Source organism: Pseudophryne corroboree, chromosome 6, assembly GCF_028390025.1.
Source record: "Pseudophryne corroboree isolate aPseCor3 chromosome 6, aPseCor3.hap2, whole genome shotgun sequence".
NCBI classification, from domain to species: Eukaryota; Metazoa; Chordata; class Amphibia; order Anura; family Myobatrachidae; genus Pseudophryne; species Pseudophryne corroboree.
The window spans coordinates 120740464-120764202 of record NC_086449.1 but is presented as its reverse complement, the minus strand read 5'-3'; the positions used below and the strand labels follow the sequence as shown (position 1 = coordinate 120764202).

Below are 23739 nucleotides of genomic sequence, written 5' to 3'. Positions count from 1 at the left end.
TGCGCAGATCCCACCCAATCGCTGCGATAAACTGCAGCGAGCGATCGGGTCGGAATGACCCCCATACTCTCAACGTCCACCTCCATGGAACTAATAGTCCGCGTATACAATATATGTATTACCTACACAGCTCCTGGGAGCACATTGTTTATGAAGTATTATTATCATTGTTTATTTATATATGCAAGTAGGGGTCTGAAGCTCCTTACAAAGTACAGAAACAGAAACAGTGCAAACATAACTAGAAAAAGAACAAAAGAATTAAGGTGCACTGCATACACATTTGCCGAGAAAATGAACAACGTCACTCATTTTCACCCTTCCTGAGCGGCGTTGGTCATTTTCTCAGCAAGTGTGTATGCCGGCAACGATGAGCGATGCACGGTCCTGTGGGTCGTTAACGACCCTTGCTTTCGGGCCGTGCATGCAGCTCAACTTGGACTGTCGTCCAAGAGCTGCCTGCATGGCCCGGCAGCGGCGAGACGTCACTGAGCAATATGATCGTCATATCGCTCAGTGTGTATTCCCTGCCACCGACTGCCCGGCCCGGAAGGTGGAAACACCAGGCAACGTCGCTCATACAGAACGTCGCTCATAGAGAACGTCGCCTAGTGTGTACCCAGCAATTCAGTACCAAACATTGCAGAACGTGCAATAAAAGCTATATACACATTGCTGCAAATGCAGTCATAATACCCACAAAAGCTGCGTCGGCCGAACCCAAAGGTTTGGTGTCACTGTTGGCAATGGTAGATGGTGGTGTAAGTGTGGAAAAGAAAAGCATATGAGGAAAGAGGGCCCTGCTCATAATAGCCTACAATCTAGGGAGTAGGAGCAAACAGACAGGGATGACACAGAGGGGAGAGACAGTGGCCCTCATTCCGAGTTGTTCGCTCGCAAGCCGCCGCCTACTGGGAGTGAATCTTAGCTTATCAAAATTGCGAACGAAAGATTAGCAAAATTGCGAATAGACACTTCTTAGCAGTTTCTGAGTAGCTCCACACTTGCTCGGCAACTGCGATCAGTTCAGTCAGTTTCGTTCCTGGTTTGATGTCACAAACACACCCAGCGTTCGCCCAGACACTCCTCCGTTTCTCCAGCCACTCCTGCGTTTTTCCCAGAAACGGTAGCGTTTTTTCGCACACACCCATAAAACGGCCAGTTTCCGCCCAGAAACACCCACTTCCTGTCAATCACATTACGATCACCAGAACGAAGAAAAAACCTCGTAATGCCGTGAGTAAAATACCTAACTGCATAGCAAATTTACTTGGCGCAGTCGCACTGCGGACACTGCGCATGCGCATTAGCGACTAATCGCTCCGTTGCAAGAAAAATATAACGAACTAACAACTCGGAATGACCCCCAGTGAGCGAGGAGCATGAAGGATGACAGCTGGACTGCTTTAATAAAGAAGTGGGCTTTGTGAGCTTGTTAGAGGCTGTGGAGAGTATGGGAGTCTGATAGCGAGAGAGTCCCAGGGATGATTAGCAGCAGGGGTGAAACCTGGGTGTGGGAAGAGGCAATCAGTAGAGAGGAGAGGTGGCGGGAGTGTGGAGGGGGACAAGGTCGGGGATGTATGGGGAGTATTAGGTGAGGACTTTCCAGTGGGAGAAGTTTTAAATTGAGCTCCGAGCGGGAGCCAGTGTAGGACCTAGTAGAGAAGAAAGGAAAAAGCTGTTTATTTGGAGAGGCAGATGAACTGCATTACTGAGGAGAGATTGGAGAGGAGAGAGGCAGAAGTAAGGGAGGATAGATAAAAAGTGACTACAGTAATCTAGTTTAGAGATGACCAGCGAGTGGAAGAGAGTCATAAGTGGAGAGGTAGATCTGAGTATCATCAGCAGAGACATGATGTTAGAGGCAGAATAGCTGATGAACGCACCTAGGGAGAAAATATAAAGGGAGAATAGAAGGGGAGCATAAACAGAACTTTAGAGTACTCCAACTGGTAGTGGATGAGAGAGAGAAGTTATGGGACGAGACAGAGAGAGAAAGTGGTCAGAGAGGTAGAAGACAAACCAGGAGAAGGCGATTTCACATAGACCAAGGGAGTGAAGGATTTGCAGGGAAGAGTGGGCCACCGTGTAAGAGCTTCAAGAGAAGTCAAGGAGAATCAGCAGAAAGTAGTGGCCCATTGTTTTAGCAACAAGATCATTACTAACTTTAATGAGGGCAGTTTTTGTAGGAAAACACAGAGTCAAGTGGGTCAAGCAGGGAGCGGAAAAAGGGAAAGCTGTTAAGGCAGACTCGATGACAAAGAGGAGGAGAGATAGGGCAGTAATTAATAGAGAATGTCAGAGTCAAGTGTGAGTTTATTAAGAATGAGAGAGACAAGGTTATCTGATCGAATGGTCGACAGTATATTAGAACGTTGACATTCAAACTGTCGATAGGCATCAGGTTGACATCATCAAACTGTCGACAGATTCACAATGTCGACATCTGAACTGCCACCCTGTGAAATGTCAACAGTTTTAGGAACTGCTAGGAGGGTTCAGGTTAAGCTCTGTTGGAATTGCTAGGGTTAGGCACTAGGGGGAGGGTTAGGATTAGGCATTAGAGAGAGGGGTAATTGATACCCCTTTCACACTGCCAACGCCGGACCCCCTCGGGAATTGGAAACTGGTCCTTCCCGGGTGGTATCCGACATTGGCCGCTGCTGCAGGCTTCCCCGACCCGGCAATATGCCGGGCGGGTTGCCATAGCAGCGGGGGGAGGAGCCAGCGGCGGAGGTGGAGGCGGCGCTGGGAGATGAGATCATCTCCGCGTCACCTATGATTGCTGTAGTAAACGGGTCCCGGGACGCATCGACCCGGGAGCCCGTTTACCCAGCCACTTACCCAGTATTCAACCCGGGTATAACACTGCTTTATTCCCGGGTTGAATTGCCGGGTCAGGCGACCCGCGATTTTGGCTATGCCCATTTCACACCGCACGCTGACCCGTGTTGACCACAGCTGTCACCCAGTAGTGACTCTCACAGCACTGCTGGAAACCACAAGAAGGCGCTGGAGCCACTGCTGTGCCGGGAGCAGGGAAGAAGCCATGAGACCACCAGGGACAGTTTGTCGACAGTTCAATATGTTGACATATTATCCGGGTAAACATGATGAATGTCAACATGGTTACTGTCAATATGCTGAGCATGCAGACATGTTGCATGTCGTCAGTTTTACACTGTCGACATTATCATGTTGACCTGATGACTATTGACCAGTTAGTTATACCACTCAAAGAGACGAGGACATGCTTGAATGCAAAAGGGTTGGCGCATGATAGGCAAGATGGAAGCAGGCAACAGTAGACAGGCAACAGAGAAGGCAGGATGGGACAGGATCAAGGGCAGAGGTGGAAGGGAGGGGGGCATTTTAAGGGACATGACTTCCTCTATAGAAATTGAGGAGAAGGAGATCAGAGTAGCCAGGATGGAGATGGAGAAAGGCTGTAGAGGAGGAGACTGGATGGGAAAGTGTTATGATTCCTGTACTCCAGACCGGAGGAGATCTTATGGCAGGGATCTGAGTACAGGAAAATAAGCTGGTTGTGGGAGCTGGATAGCCTAGTAACCCCTGGCGCCCTAACTCCGTTGTCTCGCCCGTGTTATCAGAAATCCCCTGCGAGACTATGGTTGCTTGAGCCCATGGCAGCCGCGTTCGAAGGGCGGATTATGTCTGCCCAACCCCGATGCCCCCGCAGGTCTTAATGGGAGACAAGGGGAAGTCCGAGACAGGGTGATAACAAGGGGCCCTCTGACTAAGCAACCAGGCCAGGGGTTACAAGCTAACTAACTAAATCAAAAGGTATGTGCGGACTAGCCGCCAGGAAAAAGGACAACCAAGGATCCACTGATCCGACACTCCTATCCGGCACCGCCGGACACCAGAGTGGATCTGTGGAAGCGGAATCCTCCGCAAAGCTCCAGAACACAATTAAACAAAATAATAAACAGAAGCGGACAAGCCGCAACACACGGCTGCGCCGCGACTCACGAACACCACCAGATGTTAAAGGTGCTCGGTCAGACTCCAGGAACAGATGGTAACTTCCGAGTACAGGATCTCTGAGGACAGGAACAACCGAAAAGACCGGGACTGGGAACTCTCTGCAGCAGACACAGGCAAACAGGAAGCTATCACCGGCGTCTGTAAGAAGTCCTGAGGGTGCCTTTATTCAGGCACCCTCCAATCAGGATCCAGACAGGACAATCAAATAGAAATGCCGTGCAGCTTGCATGCTGCACGGCCAGCACATAATCAGGGTAATGAGAATAGACCCAGCAACGGGGAACGCGGCTGAACGTGGCGTCCCCGTTGCTAAGGTCAGAGCGGCTCCGTGCGCCCGGCGTCTTAGCGTTGCCAGGGAGCCGGCGGCTGAACGCGCACGGCGTCCCTGGTTGCTAGGCGCCGGGCCGCACGGCCGAGCGGACCCCGGCGCCTAACAGTACCCCCCCCTTGAGGAGGGGTCAAGGAACCCCTAAAGCCAGGTTTCCGAGGAAATTCACGAAAAAAATGCCCTTTTGAGCTTTGGGGCATGAAGGTCTTCATCCAGGACCCACGACCTTTCCTCTGGCCCATAACCTCTCCAATGCACCAAAAAATAAAGCCGACCCCGGGACAACTTGGAATCGAGAACCTTCTCAACCAAGAACTCTTGCTGACCCTGTACATTAACTGGTGATCTCCCCTGAGATTTTTTACGAGGAAATCTGCTGGACGAAACATATGGTTTAAGCAATGAGCAATGGAAGGTATTTCCGATCCGTAAAGTTTTTGGTAAACGTAACCGGAAAGCAACTGGATTGACTTTTTTGGTAATGAGAAATGGTCCAATATATCTAGGACCCAATCTGGCTGAGGTTTGTCGAAGTTTGATGTTGCGAGTCGACAACCACACCCTGTCTCCTACTTTAAAAGTGCACGGCCGCCGGAGCCTGTCAGAAATTTTTTTTTCCCGGAAAGCTGCTTTTCTGAGAGCCAGGTGCACTTTTTTCCAAATAAGTTTAAGATGAGAGGTCAGGGCCAGAGAGGAGACAAAGGAATGTTGAAAAAATGAATTAGCTCTGGGGTGGAAACCAAAAACTGCAAAAAATGGAGACACATTGGTAGAGGAATGACAGGCATTATTATAAGCAAACTCCGCCAATGGAAGAAACTCAGACCAGTCATTTTGGAGTTTGGCCGAGTATAAACGCAAATATTGTTTTAGAGATTGGTTAACTCGCTCAGTCTGTCCATTGGATTGTGGATGATAGCCGGAGGTTAATGATAATTTCATCTTTAATGAAGCACAAAAAGACTTCCAAAATTGCGCAATGAATTGTGGACCCCTGTCAGAAACAATATCAGTGGGTAACCCATGGAGTCTGAAAACATGACGGAGGAACAAGACTGCCAATCCCTGGGCAGATGGCAATCGGGGAAGAGCAATAAAATGGGCCATCTTGCTAAAACGGTCCACTACCACCCATATGACTCGGCATCCGGCTGACAGAGGGAGATCCACCACAAAATCCATGGAGATATGCGACCATGGCCTAAGAGGAACTTTCAAGGGCATAAGTTGACCAATAGGCAAAGAACGGGGAACTTTATGCTGTGCACAGACCTGACACGAAAAAACAAACTCTTTAATGTCTTTGGAAAGACCAGGCCACCATACTGAGCGGGATACTAATTCCAAAGTCTTAGCGATTCCCGGATGCCCTGCAACTTTGCTATCATGAAATTCCGCCAAAACAGTTGCTCTCAAAAACTCAGGAACAAAAAGACGACTAGCAGGAGTATTTCCCGGAGCTTGATGTTGAAGCAGCTTTAATTGGGAAAATACATCCTGTGTGAGACCTGCCTGAATGACTGAAGGCGGAAGTATGGGAGTAACAGGACTGTTGTCTTGAACCGGAAGGAAACTGCGTGACAGGGCATCTGCCTTGGTATTCTTGGAACCTGGTCTGAAGGTGATAATGAATTTGAAACGAGTAAAAAATAAAGCCCAACGAGCCTGTCGGGCATTCAGTCGTTTAGCCGATTCAATGTATTGAAGATTTTTGTGATCAGTCAAAACTGAAATGGTGTGGGTAGCTCCTTCAAGCCAATGTCTCCACTCCTCGAAAGCCCATTTAATAGCCAGCAATTCCCGGTTACCAACATCGTAGTTGGATTCTGCAGATGAGAATTTCCTGGACATAAAGGCACAAGGATGTAACTCAAGGGAATCTGGATCCTTCTGAGAAAGGATAGCCCCTACTCCAACCTCCGAGGCATCCACCTCAATAATGAAAGGTAATTCTGGGTTGGGATGTCTAAGGACAGGGGCTGAGACAAAGGCTTGTTTTAAGGCCTGAAAAGATAACTCCGCTTCACATGACCAATTGGTAGGATCTGCTCCCTTCTTAGTAAGTGCCACAATGGGAGCAACTAGGTCAGAGAAAGAGTGAATAAATCTTCTATAGTAGTTTGCAAACCCTAAAAAGCGCTGAATTGCTTTTAAATTGGTGGGTTGCGCCCAACTAAGGATGGCTTGGAGCTTTTTTGGTTCCATTCGGAATCCCCGAGGGGAAATAATGTACCCTAAAAAGGATACTTCCGTGACATGAAATTCACACTTCTCCAGCTTGGCATATAAGTGATTTTCACGTAATCTCTTTAGCACCTGACGCACCTGGGTAACATGTTGTTCCACGGAGTCAGAATATATCAAAATATCGTCTAAATAGACCACGACGAATCTTCCCAGAAACTCACGGAGCACATCATTAATGAGATCCTGGAAAACTGCCGGAGCGTTAGATAGGCCGAATGGCATGACCAGATACTCATAGTGGCCCGACTGAGTACTAAATGCCGTTTTCCACTCATCCCCTGACCTGATTCTGATGAGGTTATATGCTCCTCTAAGATCAATCTTAGAAAAAATAACAGCCGAACGTAGCTGATCAAAGAGGACAGAGATCAGCGGCAGAGGGTAAGTATTCTTTACTGAGATTTTATTCAAAGCTCTAAAGTCAATGCAGGGTCTGAGTGAACCATCCTTCTTCTCTACGAAGAAGAAACCTGCACTTAAAGGGGATTTAGATGGCCTGATAAACCCTTTCCCAAGGCTTTCTTTCACATACTCATTCATGGCCACAGTTTCAGGACCAGACAATGCATATAACCTTCCTTTAGGCAACGTGGCACCAGGAATTAACTCAATGGCACAATCATAAGGCCTATGGGGAGGCAAAATATCCGCATTGCCCTTGGAAAACACATCAACAAAATCCTGGTATTCCCCAGGAATATGTGCGGAACTGGCGGCAGCTACTCGGATAGGAAGCGTAATACATTCTTTATCACAGATGGTACCCCATTGTAGGATCTCCCCAGACTGCCAATCAATGACGGGATTATGAAAGGCCAGCCAAGGATGACCCAGAACCACAGGAACTGCTGGACAATGGGTAAGGAAAAACTCAATTTTTTCAGAATGCAGAGCTCCCACCGAGAGCAAAACAGGAGGTGTACATAGAGAAATAACCCCATTGGATAAAGGACTCCCATCTAAACCATGCATGGTGATACACCTACCTAAGGTTAGCTGAGGAATACCTAAGGCCTTGGCCCATGTTAAATCCATAAAGTTTCCTGCAGCTCCACTGTCCACAAAAGCAGAGACCGAGGAACAGAGGCTGCCATAGGAAACTTTAGCAGGAACCAACAGTGAATTATTTGAGGAGATGAGCTGCAGACCAAAGTGAACCCCCTCACAATTCACTTGGTCAGGAAGTTTCCCAACTTGTTTGGACAACTACGGGCAAAATGTCCCTTACCTCCGCAGTATAAACACAGACCATAATTTTGCCTCCTGGTTCTTTCTTCCGGAGACAATTTGGAGAGACCAATCTGCATAGGCTCCTCTATGTCTACAGGAATGGAAGGAACCCAGGGAGAGGACCCGACAGATGCCCCTTTTTCAGCCCTCCGCTCTCTGAGCCGACGATCTATTTTAATAGATAGCTCCATGAGGTTATCGAGGGTCTCAGGAGCGGGATACTGGAGGAGACTGTCTTTTATAGATTCCGATAAGCCGAGGCGAAACTGACTGCGCAGGGCTGGGTCATTCCAGCCACAGTCGTTCGACCAACGGCGAAACTCCGTACAATAATTCTCTGCGGGATTCCTACCCTGTCTAAGAGCACGCAACTGACTTTCTGCGGACGCCTCTCTATCAGGGTCGTCATACAATAGCCCTAAAGATTTTAAAAAGGCGTCTACAGACGATAAGGCCGGATCGTCTGTCTTTAAACCAAAAGCCCAGGTCTGAGGATCCCCCTGAAGTAGAGAAATAATAATCCCAACCCGCTGAGCCTCTGTACCTGAGGTAACTGGTCTTAAACGAAAATACAGTTTGCAAGATTCTTTAAAATTAAAAAACTGTTTTCTATCCCCAGAAAAACGGTCAGGCAGATGCATTTTTGGTTCAGGGATGACCCTCGGGGAAGTCCGTAACAGATCTTCCTGTGACCTCACCCGGAGGGACAGATCCTGAACCATCTGAGTAAGTTCCTGAATCTGACTAACAAGAAGCTGGCCAGGGTTTGGCCCAACACCGGTGGTATTCATAAGGCCGACAAAAATCTCCCAACTAAAAAGTGAAAAAATTTACTGTAAGTTAAATCTTTTCTTTTGTAGGCCGGTGATAATGTTATGATTCCTGTACTCCAGACCGGAGGAGATCTTATGGCAGGGATCTGAGTACAGGAAAATAAGCTGGTTGTGGGAGCTGGATAGCCTAGTAACCCCTGGCGCCCTAACTCCGTTGTCTCGCCCGTGTTATCAGAAATCCCCTGCGAGACTATGGTTGCTTGAGCCCATGGCAGCCGCGTTCGAAGGGCGGATTATGTCTGCCCAACCCCGATGCCCCCGCAGGTCTTAATGGGAGACAAGGGGAAGTCCGAGACAGGGTGATAACAAGGGGCCCTCTGACTAAGCAACCAGGCCAGGGGTTACAAGCTAACTAACTAAATCAAAAGGTATGTGCGGACTAGCCGCCAGGAAAAAGGACAACCAAGGATCCACTGATCCGACACTCCTATCCGGCACCGCCGGACACCAGAGTGGATCTGTGGAAGCGGAATCCTCCGCAAAGCTCCAGAACACAATTAAACAAAATAATAAACAGAAGCGGACAAGCCGCAACACACGGCTGCGCCGCGACTCACGAACACCACCAGATGTTAAAGGTGCTCGGTCAGACTCCAGGAACAGATGGTAACTTCCGAGTACAGGATCTCTGAGGACAGGAACAACCGAAAAGACCGGGACTGGGAACTCTCTGCAGCAGACACAGGCAAACAGGAAGCTATCACCGGCGTCTGTAAGAAGTCCTGAGGGTGCCTTTATTCAGGCACCCTCCAATCAGGATCCAGACAGGACAATCAAATAGAAATGCCGTGCAGCTTGCATGCTGCACGGCCAGCACATAATCAGGGTAATGAGAATAGACCCAGCAACGGGGAACGCGGCTGAACGTGGCGTCCCCGTTGCTAAGGTCAGAGCGGCTCCGTGCGCCCGGCGTCTTAGCGTTGCCAGGGAGCCGGCGGCTGAACGCGCACGGCGTCCCTGGTTGCTAGGCGCCGGGCCGCACGGCCGAGCGGAACCCGGCGCCTAACAGAAAGGGAGGGGTAGGACAAGGAGGACCTGCTGGGAGGTAATGTCCTCATAGGTGGATTCAAGTTTGGATATGAAGTGGGTGGCAACGTCAACGGCGGCGAGTGAGGAAGCGAGGTTGAAGTGGTGGTTGAAACTCCCAGGATGCTTTGCAGTTCCAAACGCAAATGTTCTTGCAGAAAAAGAATCTCTCTTTATAACTACTCATAATAATATATGTAATACTCCATATGACATTCACTTTTATACAGAAAACACGTGTGGCATTAATCTTTATTATGTCTCCGAATAATTTCCCCCTCCGTATACCATGCCCATAAATGTAAGGAAGATGCCTACCTTCTCGGCCTTGGAGTACTTGATCACCGGAGGACCCCAGACCTTTGCCAGGCTCTGGGTATAGTTAAGACATGAGGGAATGCGCAGGCATGAGACATCGCCTATTTCTGGATATACAACATGGAGGTCATCACTATAAGACAGAAAATGGTAGAGATATGTTCTTTACTGTGGCCCCATAAGAAAAATAACTTTATCTGTGCCAGTTAACCGTTCATTATAAAATTAATAGTGCTGTAGTATTTTATATTTTTCTTAATGGGGTTGTTGTTGTAATTACGGCCTAAATCAGGAAAAAATTAGTACAGTATAATATGATATTATATATATATATATATATATATATATATGGAGTTATATTGCTCGGGTCATAGGAAACGATCTTCCAGAATTCTTCCGCACTCAGATATAGAAAACAAAGACTGATATAGTATAAAACTGACAGTTTATGTGGACTTCCAGCAGTGATTACTCTAATTTACATCACCAGAGCTGCCACTAAATAAACATGAGAATAAGGAAAAATGATCATATAGTCATATAATTCTTGATGGCAAATTCCTTCTTTGTGTGTTTAATACCCCTTTGGTAGACACATTTGGAGGAGGCCTTGTACCAGTTGGGCACACATAGCAGTTAACTTCTCAGCAATGTTAGGGACCCACCTGATGAGGTTTACCTTGACATGGTAGGTGGGCATGCATTTATGGGCAAACGTGTTCAAAGGGGTATGCCGGTGCTCGGGATCCTGGCGCCCAGCATACCAGCACTGGGATCCCGACCGCCGGCATGCCGGCAGTGGGGCGAGCGCACTATTCTCCCTCCAAGGGTGTCGTGGACCCCCCAAGAGGGAGAATAGTTGTCTGTATGCCGGCTGTCAGGATTCCAGTGCCGGTATGCTGAGTGCCGAGATCCCGACAGCCGGCATATCAAATGCCTCCCATTCACATAACCTTATTTATATCTAATGATAACTGTTCAATTTATTATAATTATTCTGATTATCAGTATTCTTAGTGCTTAGATCAATAGTTACCAAACTTTCTCAGTTCAAGGCACCCTTGGGGTCTCCAAATTTTTTTAACCTTAAGCCAAAATAAATACTGAGCAGTCCCGTTTTTTAAGTAACGTACTAAGCCCCTCTCCATGTCTCTTATTGCAGCCCCCAACCTTGTCTCTCCCTTTGCACTCCTCCATGTCTCTCCCATGGCAGACCCCTCCACGTTTTTACCATTTCAGCCCCCTTTATGTCTCTCCCTTTGCAGCTCTCCCCTATAGTTCTATATGTGGCCATCTCCCACTGCTATTCAGCTTCTTAGAACAGCCACGAAGTGAGCTGCAGGACCCTATACAGCAACGGACAGCCTTCCTGCACGCTCCCCCACTCATCGCACCGCTCCCCCCTGGATGGCTCTGCTCATCGACCCAACCCCTCTCCCGCTGTGCACAAAAAAAGACATTTAGAAATCAGGCGGCCTCTGGATGGCCTTGTAAGGCTATGAGCCACGGCACATTAGTGGCAGTGCAGCTGCACCTCAGGGAGCCGCAGTGCACAGTTTGTGAACCACTAGCTTAGAATGTGCACCTGTATTTTCTTTTTCTGCATGACAGTCTACCCCCCTTCCCGCCACCAACTCCTCTTAACTTTTCAGTCTCTCGGTTTAGATATTGCCAGTGTCTTCATCTGAATCAGCACAGCCATAAGGAGTAATGGCCGGGTCTTCCGCACACCAGAGACTGACTCAGGAAACTTTGCCCAACACCTGTAACCTTTTATACTCTACCAGTATAAACCACACAACATTTATTGCCAAAACCACAACAGTATATTTATCTAGAGTAAATATAGCAGACAGAGTATAAAACTTCAAACCATCAAAAAGATAACACATTAAAGTAGCAACAATAGTTGTAAGAACACAAATTCTAAATAGCGCACACTTGTTGAAAATATCAACGAAACAACTGTAAAGAATAGAATAAGATGAATTAACGCGTAAATAGAACATAGAGAAAAGACAATAGAAGGCAAGATCATACAAATATTGCACACAATTAGAGGAATGGGAGCAACAATTGACACACATTTTAACCATAGCTTCAAACTAGTTCCTTAAGGCCCATATACACTAGGAGATTTTCATTTCAAAAGACTTTGACAACATCTCTGAAAGATAAATCTTTCACCGCACTGATCTATTTTCCCAAAGAGCAAGAGATTTTCGGGATGCGAAAGACGTTGCTGAAAATCTTTCATTAGAAAGACTATTTATATAATGGGATGTAGTATGGTATGCCGGCAGCCGGGCTCCCGGCGACCAGCATACCGGCACCGGAAACCCGACCGCCGGCATATCGACAGCGTGGCAAGTGCAAATGAGCCCCTTGCAGGCTCGCTGCGCTCGCCACGCTATTTATTCTCCTTCCAGGGGGGTCGTAGACCCCCACGACGGAGAAAAACTGTCGGTATGCCGGCTGTTGGGATTCCAGCGCTGATATACTGTGCGCCAGGATCCCGACAGTTGGCAACCTGAAGACCACCCACCTTACCAGCTTATTCATATACATTGGTGGCCAGTGGTGCCGGTAACGTATACATTGCTATATATATTACTGGCTTTAAAATAAATAATTATTGGTGGGCAGTGGTTTATACATTGCTGGCCTGTGCAAGCAGTGTATATAACCCAGGGACACAAACTTGTTGGCAGCAACTCACTTCACAATGTGCTGCTGCCGCTGCAAGATGCTCCTCAAACGTGCGTCTCCGAGTGAGCTGGAGGGAGCAGTGCGGGACCGCAGAGCCGTAGCCGGAGGGACTTGAGGAGGGAGCAGGGAGGGTCGGCCGGACTGAAAGGAGTTAATCTTTCAGCCATAATCACTAAAGGCCCATACACACTGGGCGATTTTGAGCTGAAAGCAGCTCACTTCATCGCTGGCGGCCACCGTTCTTCTGCTGGTATTACCAGTAGATTAACGGCAGGGTGAGCGGCTTTCCATAGCGTCCTGCTATGGAAAGCCGCTCACCCCCGCTGACATCGCTGGGCAGCGGGGAAAAGTGCTCAGTGTGTATGCACTGAGCACTTTTCAGCCTAGCGATGTCAGCGATCATCGCTGTGCATACACGCTGGGCAAAAACGCCCAGTGTGTATGGACCTTAAAGGGTGGGAGCAGAGGCCATTTTATGACTCTGCTGCCATAATGTGTAAAAAGGAGGACTCTGCTGCCGAAATGTGTAAAAAGGGGGACTCTGCTGCCGCAATGTGTAAAAAGGGGGACTCTGCTGCCGCAATGTGTAAAAAGGAGGACTCTGCTGCCGCAATGTGTAAAAAGGAGGACTCTGCTGCCATAATGTGTAAAAAGGGGGGAACTGCTGCCATAATGTGTATAAATGGGGACTCTACCTGCAATTTATATATATTGTATATATTATACATAAACATTGGTGGCCAGTGGTGCCAGAACATATACAATGCTGGCCTCTGCCAGCAATGTATATATTACTGGCATAAATAATCATTGGTGGCCAGTGGTACAATATATACAGTACATTGCTGGCAGCGGGCAGCAATGTATATATTACTGGCGTACATACTGTAATCATTGGTGGCCAGTGGATACCTGGTCACTGTAGTGCCCTGCTCCTGAATATCGTGCTGCTGCTGCTGCTGCTCAGTGAGTTGGGGCTTGGGGAGGGAGAGAGGCCGGACTCCGGAATGCCGAGGACAGTTCATCTATCATCACTTGGCGCCGTACACACTGAGCGACGATGGATGAACAAGCAGCAAGGTGGGCAAAACACTGTGTGCAAAACACATGATTGCCCACCTCGCTGGTGATGATGCGGGAGCGCGCATCAGCGCTCATCACCCACCCATACACACCAGTAGATTTTGAGCTCAAAGCAGCTCAAAACGCCAAAAGTGAGCTGCTTTGAGCTCGAAATCTTCTAGTGTGTATGGGCCTTTAATCTCAAACAATCCCTACACAGGATAAAAGTCACACACAACCTTGCAGCATAGAAATAAGGAGATTTATGGTACACTTACCATAGTTAAATCTCTTTCTGCGAGGTACACTGGGTTCCACAGGGAATACAATGGGTGTAGAGTTGGATCTTGATCCAGAGGCACCAACAGCCTAAAGCTTTGACTGTTCCCAGGATGCATTGCATGGCCTCTATAACCCCGCCTCCGGACACTGGAGCTCAGTTTCGTTAACCAGTCCAATGCAGGAGCAGGTAAAAGAGAAGGCAGATGTTAGTCACATAGAACCACATTCTCACGGCAGGAGAAGGGACCAGCGGCTAATGCCATACAAACCCAAAGAAGCTAAGTGCGTCAGGGTGGGCGCCCTGTGGAACCCAGTGTACCTCACAGAAAGAGATTTAACTATGGTAAGTCTACCATAAATCTCCTTTTCTGCAGCGGTGTACACTGTGTTCCACAGGGAATACCTCGGGGATGTCTTAAAGCAGTTCCTCATGGGAGGGGATGCACCGTTGCGGGCACAAGAACCCGGCGTCCAAAGGAAGCATCCTGGGAGGCGGAAGATTCAAAGGCATAAAACCTAATGAAAGTGTTCACTAAGGACCACGTAGCCGCCTTGCACAATTGTTCAGCGGATGCGCCTCGGCTGGCCACACAAGAAGGTCCAACAGACCTAGTAGAATGAGTTTTGACAGCAGCAGGAGCTGGAAGACCAGCCTGTGCATAAGCTTGTGCAATCACCATTCTAATCCATCTGGCCAAGGTTTGCTTATTCGCAGGCCAGCCACGTTTGTGAAAACCAAAAAATACTAAAAGGGTATCAGTACAGAGAGCCCCTACCAAATCCAAAGACCGCTCTTTGGAGGACAAACCAGAAGAGATAAAAGCCGGAACCACTATCTCTTGGTTAAGGTGAAAAGATGACACCACCTTAGGCAAATAACCAGGGTGAGTTCGAAGAACTGCCCGGTCATAGTGAAAAATCAGAAGGGGCGGACAACAGGACAAAGCTCCTAAGTCCAACACCCTCCCAGCAGAGGCAATAGCCTGCAGAAACACAACCGTAAGTGTAAGATATTTAAGGTCCACAGACTCAAGAGGTTCAAATGGAGACTCTTGTAGGGCATTCAAGACAACAGTCAGATCCCATGGAGCCACAGGAGGGATATAGGGAGGCTGAATCCGTAAAACGCCTTGAGCGAAAGTATGAACGTCAGGAATAGACGCAATCTTCCTCTGAAACCACACTGACAAGGTAGAAATATGAACCTTGTGGGAGGCTAGACGAAGGCCCAAGTCTAGGCCTTGTTGCAGAAAAGCCAAAAGTCTGGAAGTTCTGTAATTGTATGCATCGCAATTCTTAGCAGCAAGCCAGGTGAAGTAAGAATTCCAGAACCTGTAATAAATTTGTGCAGAAGCTGGTTTGCGAGCCTTCAGCATAGTTTGGATAACCGCCTCAGGAGTGAAGCTTCAAGAGCCACGTCGTCAAATCCAGTCTGGCCAGGTCCGGGTAGACACAAAGGCCCTGAACGAGGAGGTCTGGGCATTGAGGAAGTAGAAGAGGACGCTCGATCGATAGACTCTGCAGGTCTGAGAACCAATGCCGTCTGGGCTATGCTGGAGGGACTAGAAGTAGTATTCCTCCTTCTTGCTTGAACTTCCGTAGTACCCGGGGCTGGAGTGACACTGGAGGGAACACTTATGGCAGCTGAAAATTCCATGTAATTGCCAATGCGTCCACGAACACTGCTTGAGGATCCCTTGTCCTTGATCTGAAGACCTGAACCTTGTGATTGTGTCGAGACGCCATCAGGTCTACATCTGGTAGGCCCCACTTGTCCACTAGGAGTTGAAAGACTTCTGGATGAAGACTCCACTCTTCGGCGTGAACGTCCTGACGACTGAGGAAATCCCCTTCCCAGTTGAGGACCCCGGCAATAAACACTACCGATATTGCTGGCAAATGGCGTTCCGCCCAACAAAGGACTTTTGAAACTTCCTTCATTGCCATCTGGCTTTGAGTGCTGCCTTGATGATTTCTGTATGCCACCGTGGTGGCGTTGTCTGATTGTACTTGAACAGGCCTGTTCTGTACCAGAGGCAGGGCAAGATTCAAAGCATTGAACACTGGGGGTCATTCCGAGTTGTTCGCTCGCAAGCGGATTTTAGTAGATTTGCTCATGCTAAGCCGCCGCCTACTGGGAGTGAATCTTAGCATCTTAAAATTGCGAACGATGTATTCGCAATATTGCGATTACACACCTCGTAGCAGTTTCTGAGTAGCTCCAGACTTACTCGGCATCTGCGATCATTTCAGTGCTTGTCGTTCCTGGTTTGACGTCACAAACACACCCAGCGTTCGCCCAGACACTCCCCCGTTTCTCCGGCCACTCCTGCGTTTTTTCCGGAAACGGTAGCGTTTTTTCCCACACGCCCATAAAACGGCCTGTTTCCGCCCAGTAACACCCATTTCCTGTCAATCACATTACAATCGCCAGAACGATGAAAAAGCCGTGAGTAAAATTCCTAACTGCATGTCACAACTGAGGGCCTGAGCTGACGGGAGGCAGCCTCAGTTGTAGGGGCTGAGATGTACCGGAACCTGGGAGGTTGTATCAGACCCCTGGACATGTAAGTAACATGAATAATAACTGCCCGAAGGCGTGACCACGACAACTTGGATAAAAGTCAATGATGTTTATTATGACAACTCCGCAACACAGCAGCAGTAAAAGAAAACGTAAAAGTCAGCAAAGAATAAATACAGTTCCTGGGTACTACAGGATGGCAGGAGCCACAGGGCACTGGTAGTGTGAGATAGTTCTTATGATCTTCTAGATGGAAAGTCCTTACCAGGCCCGACTGTAGCAATGGAGATAACCCAGGATTGTGCCAGCTGGTGTTCCAGGAAAAGCTGGGTTGCTGAAGATAAAACAGCTGCTGTGGATACTGGCTGGAACCAGACTGTTGTTAGCACGGAGTGGATACTGGCTGGAACCAGTTAAATAATAAATGAACTTGGGAGCGATGAAATATGAACTGAAATGTAGAACTTGAGAGCGGAGAAATAATAATACCGGTGGAGAGTGGTAAAGTGTAGAAAGGACACCGGCCCTTTAAGGGAAGCTGTACTCTGCTGGAAGCTGAGCTGGAAGCAGGTAATGTTGTAGCTGGAAACAGATGAATCCACAATGGATTGGAGAGTCAGGCTACACCGCAGGTGGAATGCTGGTGCGGGTCTCTATGGTGGAAGTCTTGAGACAGGAGCTGGAACCTGGAAGACAATCACAGGAGAGAGACAAACAGGAACTAGGTTTGACAACCAAAGCACTGACGCCTTCCTTGCTCAGGCACAGTGTATTTATACCTGCAGCAAGGAAGGGATTGGCTAGGCAATTATGCAGATTATCAATACTGAGAACAGATTGGTGGAAATGATCAGCTGACAGAATCCAAGATGGCTGCGCCCATGCAGACACTTGGAGGGAAGTTTGGTTTGTAATCCATGTGGTAATGAAAACAGTAATGGCGGCGCCGGCCACCGGAGACAGGAGGCGCCAGGCTGACAGATGCACATCCGACCACGCGGACACAGCGGAGGCCGCGGCTGACGTAATCGCCACTCAGACACTCTGCATGCAGAAGTTCAGGGAGGGCGGCGGAGGCCGCGGGAGACGCCATGCCAGGTGTAATATGGCGTTTACTGTGACAGCGTCCCAGAGTGACAGGAGAGGATACAGGAATGTACACATCAGGATAACAGATGGAATCCGGTCCTGGAGCGCTGAGCCAGCCTTAGGAGGCATCTGATGGGTAAGAAATGGCGTCCAGATACCCGGATCGTGACACTGCATAGCAAATTTACTTGGCGCAGTCGCAGTGCGGACATTGCGCATGCGCATTGAGCTGAAAATCGCTGCGATGCGAAGATTTTTACCGAGCGAACAACTCGGAATGACCCCCATTGCCCGCAATTTCCGAATGTTTATCGGGAGGAGAGATTCCTCCTTGGTCCACCGACCCTGGAGAGAGTGTTGCTCTAGCACCGCTCCCCATCCCGGCAGAATGGCATCCGTAGTTAGTAGGACCCAGTTGGGAGTCCAGAAGGGTCGGCCCCTGCTCAACCGTTGGTCCTGTAGCCACCAGCTCAGAGACACACGAACCTCCGGAGTCAAGGAGATCATTTGATATCTGATCCGATGAGGCAGGCCGTCCCATTTGGAAAGGATTAACCTCTGCAGAGGGCGCGAATGAAATTGAGCGTACTCTACCATGTCGAAAGCCAACACCATGAGGCCCAGTACTTACATCGCCGAGTGTATCGACACTCTTGGGCGTGAAAGGAAGCATCTGATCCTGTCCTGAAATTTCAGGACTTTTTCCGGAGACAGAAACAGTCTTTGGCTGTGTGTGTCTAGCAGTGCCCCCAGGTGCACCATGCTCCGAGCAGGGACCAGCGAGTACTTTTTCCAGTTGATGAGAAACCCGTGGGCTTGTAGGAATTGGACCGTCAGGTCCAGATGACTGAGGAGAACATCTTGGGAGTTCGCCAGGATCAACAAGTCATTAAGATACGGCAAGATCCTGATTCCCTGACGGCGGAGAAGGGCCGACCTTGGTGAAGATCTGAGGGGCCGTGGCCAGTCCAAATGGCAGAGCCTGGAATTGATAATGTAGGTTGCCAATAGCAAACTGCAGATATTGCTGATGCGATATGGCAATAGGTATATGCAGGTAAGCATCCTGTATGTCCATGGATACCGTATAGTCTTCGGGTTCCACGGCCAGTACAATAGAGCGCAGAGTTTCCATACAGAATTTGGACTCTCTCATAAATTTTGTTCAATGATTTGAGGTTGAGTATAGGCCTAAAGGACCCACTGGGTTTCGGAACTAGAAACAGGGTCGAATAGTATCCCCTGCCTCTCTGGGACAGAGGTACCGGCACTACCACTCCTGTGTCCATGAGGGATCACACAACCAATTGTAGAGCTTGCGCTTTCAACAAATCTGAAGAGATTAACTGTCAAGCAGAACTGGCGAGGGGGACGTCTCTTGAAAGAGATTGCGTACCCGTGAGAGACAACTTCCCGCACCCAGGCGTCCGAAGTGGTATTTATCCAGGCCTGGGCGAACTGCCGAAGTCGGCCTCCCACACTGGGATCCCCCAGGGGGAGGCCCGCCCTGTCATGCAGCAGGCTTGTCATGTTTGGAAGCAGGCTGACGGGCGGCCCAGGATTGTTTAGATTTGGGCTTAGTGGTTTTTGAAGTACGAGCCTGTCTCGGGTACGCCTGACCCTTTGCTTTCCCTGGAGGTCGAAAGGAACGAAAAGTGGTACTCTTTGCCTTCGGTGCAGATGGATTAGTACTTGAGAGAAACGCAGTCTTAGCAGTCGCCAAGTCAGTCACAATCTTATTCAGATCCTCCCCAAATAGGATGTCTCCCTTAAAAGGGAGCACCTCCAAGGTCTTTTTGGAGTCTAGGTCCACCTTCCAGGACCTCAACCACAGAATTCGGCGAGCCAGTATAGACGTAGTAGACGCCTTGGCCGTCATTACACCTGCCTCAGAGGACGCCTCCTGAATATAGTGGGAGGCGGTGGTAATATGAGACAGATATTGTCTGGCAGTGTCAGAAATATCCTGAGGTAGCTCATCCTCTAATGCCTGAACCCATGCTTCAATTCCTTTTAAGGCCCAGGAGGCTGCTATAGTGGGTCTATGTACAGCACTGGTAAGGGAGTAAATAGACTTCAGGCATACCTCCACGCGCTTATCCGTCAGTTCCTTCAGTGAGGTGACAGTGGTGACAGGCAGAGTAGATGACACCACAAGACGGGCGACATGAGAGTCCACCAGCGGTCGAGTTTCCCACTTGTTACTCAACTCCGCAGGGATAGGATAACGAGCTAGCATCTTTTTAGACAGGAAGAATTTCTTTCCTGGAGACAACCAGGATTCCTGACGTATGTTAATTAAATGGTCAGAATGTGGTAAGACTACTTTAGTAACCTTCTGACGTTTGAACTTATCAGGTTTCTTAGACGCAGATCTAATGCATCAATTTGTAGAATCAGCTTAATAGCCTCCACTAGGTTCCTCTTCAGAAGCGACTGTATCAGTGTCTGATGGATCAGTATATTCCCCATCCTCATCAGAAGAATTAACTGAAATATTAGTGGATTGTGAGGAGGAAGCGGCCCGCTTAGATGACCCCTTGACCCCAGAGGGGCGTGGGGTAAACTTTTTTCTAACCAAAGATTGATTTAATTGTTGTATCTGGGTAGACAGAGTGTCCGCCCAGGGCGGATTAATCACAGGAACAATATGTGGCTGCAATGGCACAGGAGGCCCCACAGGGGGCGTAAGACGTGTCACAAGCATATTTAGCATACTTGAGAACGCTGTCCAACGTGGTTCCTGATTGGCCACAGGTGCTGCGGGCTGACTGGGAGCTGTATAGCACCCAGTACCTGAATCATCAGCTAAAACTTCCCCCTCAGGTAAATTCTTGGTGGAAGCACTGCATGATGCAGAAGTGTCCGCGGATTTCCCGCCCTGTGTTGCAGACACTATAGGGAATGTAGCCTTAGAGCGTAACAGTACAACATAGCCAGACAAGCACAACACCTGCAAATAACCCCCTGATTTATGTGACAGCAAATACAGGACACAAACAGAGAATTAAAGCGGTATGATGTGACTAAAATACACAGTAAAAAACACAAAACAGTATATACTATGTAGCACTATATATATATATATATATATATATATGAGACCCTGATGTACCTAGCCCCCCAGGGTACAGAATATAGTGATAGCAATAAGTGTGATATACGAAAAGGAAATCCACTCAGCAGCTGCAGGCACACTCAGTCACAGTTACAATACAGAAGTTATTTCAGATAAACAATAAAACGGCACTGGACTAGTAAAACTACATATAACGAGTTTTATGGTAAGAACTTACCTTTGTTAAAACTCTTTCTGCGAGGCACACTGGGCTCCACAACTAATGGACAATGGGGTGTAGAGTAGGATCTTGATCCGAGGCACCAACAGGCTCAAAGCTTTGACTGTTCCCAGAATGCATAGGGCCGCCTCCTATATCACCCCGCCTCCCTGCACAGGATCTCAGTTTTTAGTTAACCAGTCCAATGCAGTAGCAGGAAAAGAGACGACAACGGGTAGTAGCCACAACACTGCATTCTTGCGACAGGAGACGTGTCAGCGGCTAATGCCATACCAACCCAAAGAAGCTAAGTGCATCAGGGTGGGCGCCTTGTGGAGCCCAGTGTACCTCGCAGAAAGAGTTTTAACAAAGGTAAATTCTTACCATAAAACTCGTTTTCTGCTGCGGGGTACACTGGGCTCCACAAGGAATGGACAATGGGGATGTCCTAAAGCAGTTCCTTATGGGAGGGGACACACTGTAGCGGGCACAAGAACCCGACGTCCAAAGGAAGCATCCTGGGAAGCGGCAGTATCGAAGGCATAGAACCTTATGAACGTGTTCACAGAGGACCACGTAGCCTCCTTGCACAATTGTTCAAGGGTTGCACCACGTTGGGCCGCCCAAGAAGTTCCAACAGACCGAGTAGAATGGGCCTTAATGTGATCAGGAGCAGACAGACCAGCCTTCACATAAGCATGTGCAATCACCATTCTAATCCATCTGGCCAGAGTTTGCTTGTGAGCAGGCCAGCCACGTTTGTGAAACCCAAACACAACAAAAAGAGAATCCGATTTCCTAATAGGAGCAGTTCTCTTCACATAGATGCGGAGAGCCCGTAGACACATCCAAAGACCGCTCTTTGGGAGACAGATCAGGAGAAACAAGTGCCGGAACTACAATCTCCTGATTAAGGTGAATGAAGAAACCACCTTAGTTAGATAGCCGGGACGAGTCCTAAGAACCGCCCGGTCACAAGGTGAAATATCAGATATGGGGAACTACAGGACAAGGCACCCAAATCCGACACTCTTCTAGCTGAAGCAATAGCCAGCAGAAACACCACCTTAAGGGAAAGCCACTTAAGGTCAGCTGAAGCAAGAGGTTCAAACGGAGACTCTTGTAACGCCTCCAAAACCACCGACAAGTCCCAAGGAGCCACAGGCGGGACATAGGGAGGTTGGATACGCAACACGCCCTGAGTAAAGATATGCACATCAGGTAAGGTCGCAATTTTTCTCTGAAACCACACCGACAAGGCAGATATTTGTAAGTCCAGGCCCTGCTGAAGAAAAGCCAACAACTTGGCTATACTAAACTTGGAAGCGTCATAATCGTTAGATGCGCACCAAACAAAGTAAAAAATGCCAGACCCAATAGTAAATGCGAGCCGAAGCCGGTTTCCGGGCCCGCAACATAGTTTGAATGACCGCCTCAGAAAACCCTTTAGCCCTTCAGACGGAAGCTTCAAGAGCCACGCCGTCAAAGACAGCCGGGCTAGGTCCTGGTAGACACAGAGGCCCTGAACGAGGAAGTCTGGGCTTTGTGGAAGTAGAAATGGACGCTCTGACGATAGGCCTTGCAGATCTGAGAACCAGTGCCGTCTGGGCCACGCTGGAGCTATGAGAAGCAGAATTCCTTTTTCTTGCTTGAACTTCCGAATTACCCTGGGCAGGAGTGACACCGGAGGGAACATGTACGGCAGCCGAAAACTCAACGGTACAGCCAGCGCATCCACGAATGCTGCTTGAGGATCCCTTGTCCTTGCTCCGAAGACCGGAACCTTGTGATTGTGTCGAGACGCCATCAGATCTACGTCTGGAAGGCCCCACCTTTCCACTAGGAGTTGAAACACTTCTGGATGGAGGCCCCACTCGCCGGCATGCACGTCCTGACGACTGAGAAAGTCCGCTTCCCAATTCAGGAATCCCTGAATGAATATTGCCGATATGGCCGGTAGATGGCGTTCTGCCCACTGTAGAATCCGTGAGACTTCCTTCATTGCTAGGCGGCTTCGAGTGCCGCCTTGATGATTTATGTAGGCCACTGTGGTGGCGTTGTCCGACTGTACTTGAACAGGACGGTTCTGAATTAAATGCTGGGCTAGGTTCAAGGCATTGGAGACCGCCCGCAACTCCAGAATATTGATCGAGAGGAGGGACTCCTCCTTGGTCCACCGCCCCTGAAGGGAATGTTGCTCCAGCACCGCACCCCAACCTCTTAGACTGGCATGTGTCGTCAACAGGACCCAGTTGGATATCCAGAACGGACGGCCCCTGCACAGTTGTTGGTCCCGGAGCCACCAGAGCAGCGACTGACGGAGCTCCGGAGTCAATGAGATCATTTGAGACCTGATCCGGTGAGGCAGGCCGTCCCATTTGGCTAGAATCAGCCTCTGGAGAGGGCGAGAATGAAATTGAGCGTACTCCACCATGTCGAATGCTAACACCATGAGACCCAGCACCTGCATCGCCGAATGTATCGACACTTGCGGACGGGATAGGAAGCAACGAATCCTGTCCTGAAGTTTCAGGACTTTCTCCTGAGACAGGAACAACCGCTGGTTGTGAGTGTCTAATGGTTCTCCCAGATGCACCATGCTCTGAGCAGGGATCAGGGATGACTTCTTCCAGTTGATGAGCCACCCGTGGGCTTGCAGAAACCGGACTGTCACACCTAGATGACGAAGGAGAAGTTCTGGGGAATTTGCCAGGATTAATAAGTCATACAAATACGGCAGTATCCTGACCCCTTGACGGCGGAGTACCACCGTCATCACCGCCATGACTTTTGTAAAGACTCGCG

General features: G+C 48.8%; 1 protein-coding gene across 1 annotated transcript in view; it reads right to left on the bottom strand.

Annotated features, from left to right (window-relative positions):
- The window catches only part of PEBP4 (phosphatidylethanolamine binding protein 4), a 192433-nt gene that overhangs the window by 119337 nt on the left and 49357 nt on the right, over positions 1-23739 (bottom strand). The window contains exon 3 of the mRNA XM_063931780.1: positions 9991-10123. Within this exon, the coding sequence (XP_063787850.1) occupies positions 9991-10123 (133 nt within the window). The remainder of the gene's footprint in view (positions 1-9990; positions 10124-23739) is intronic.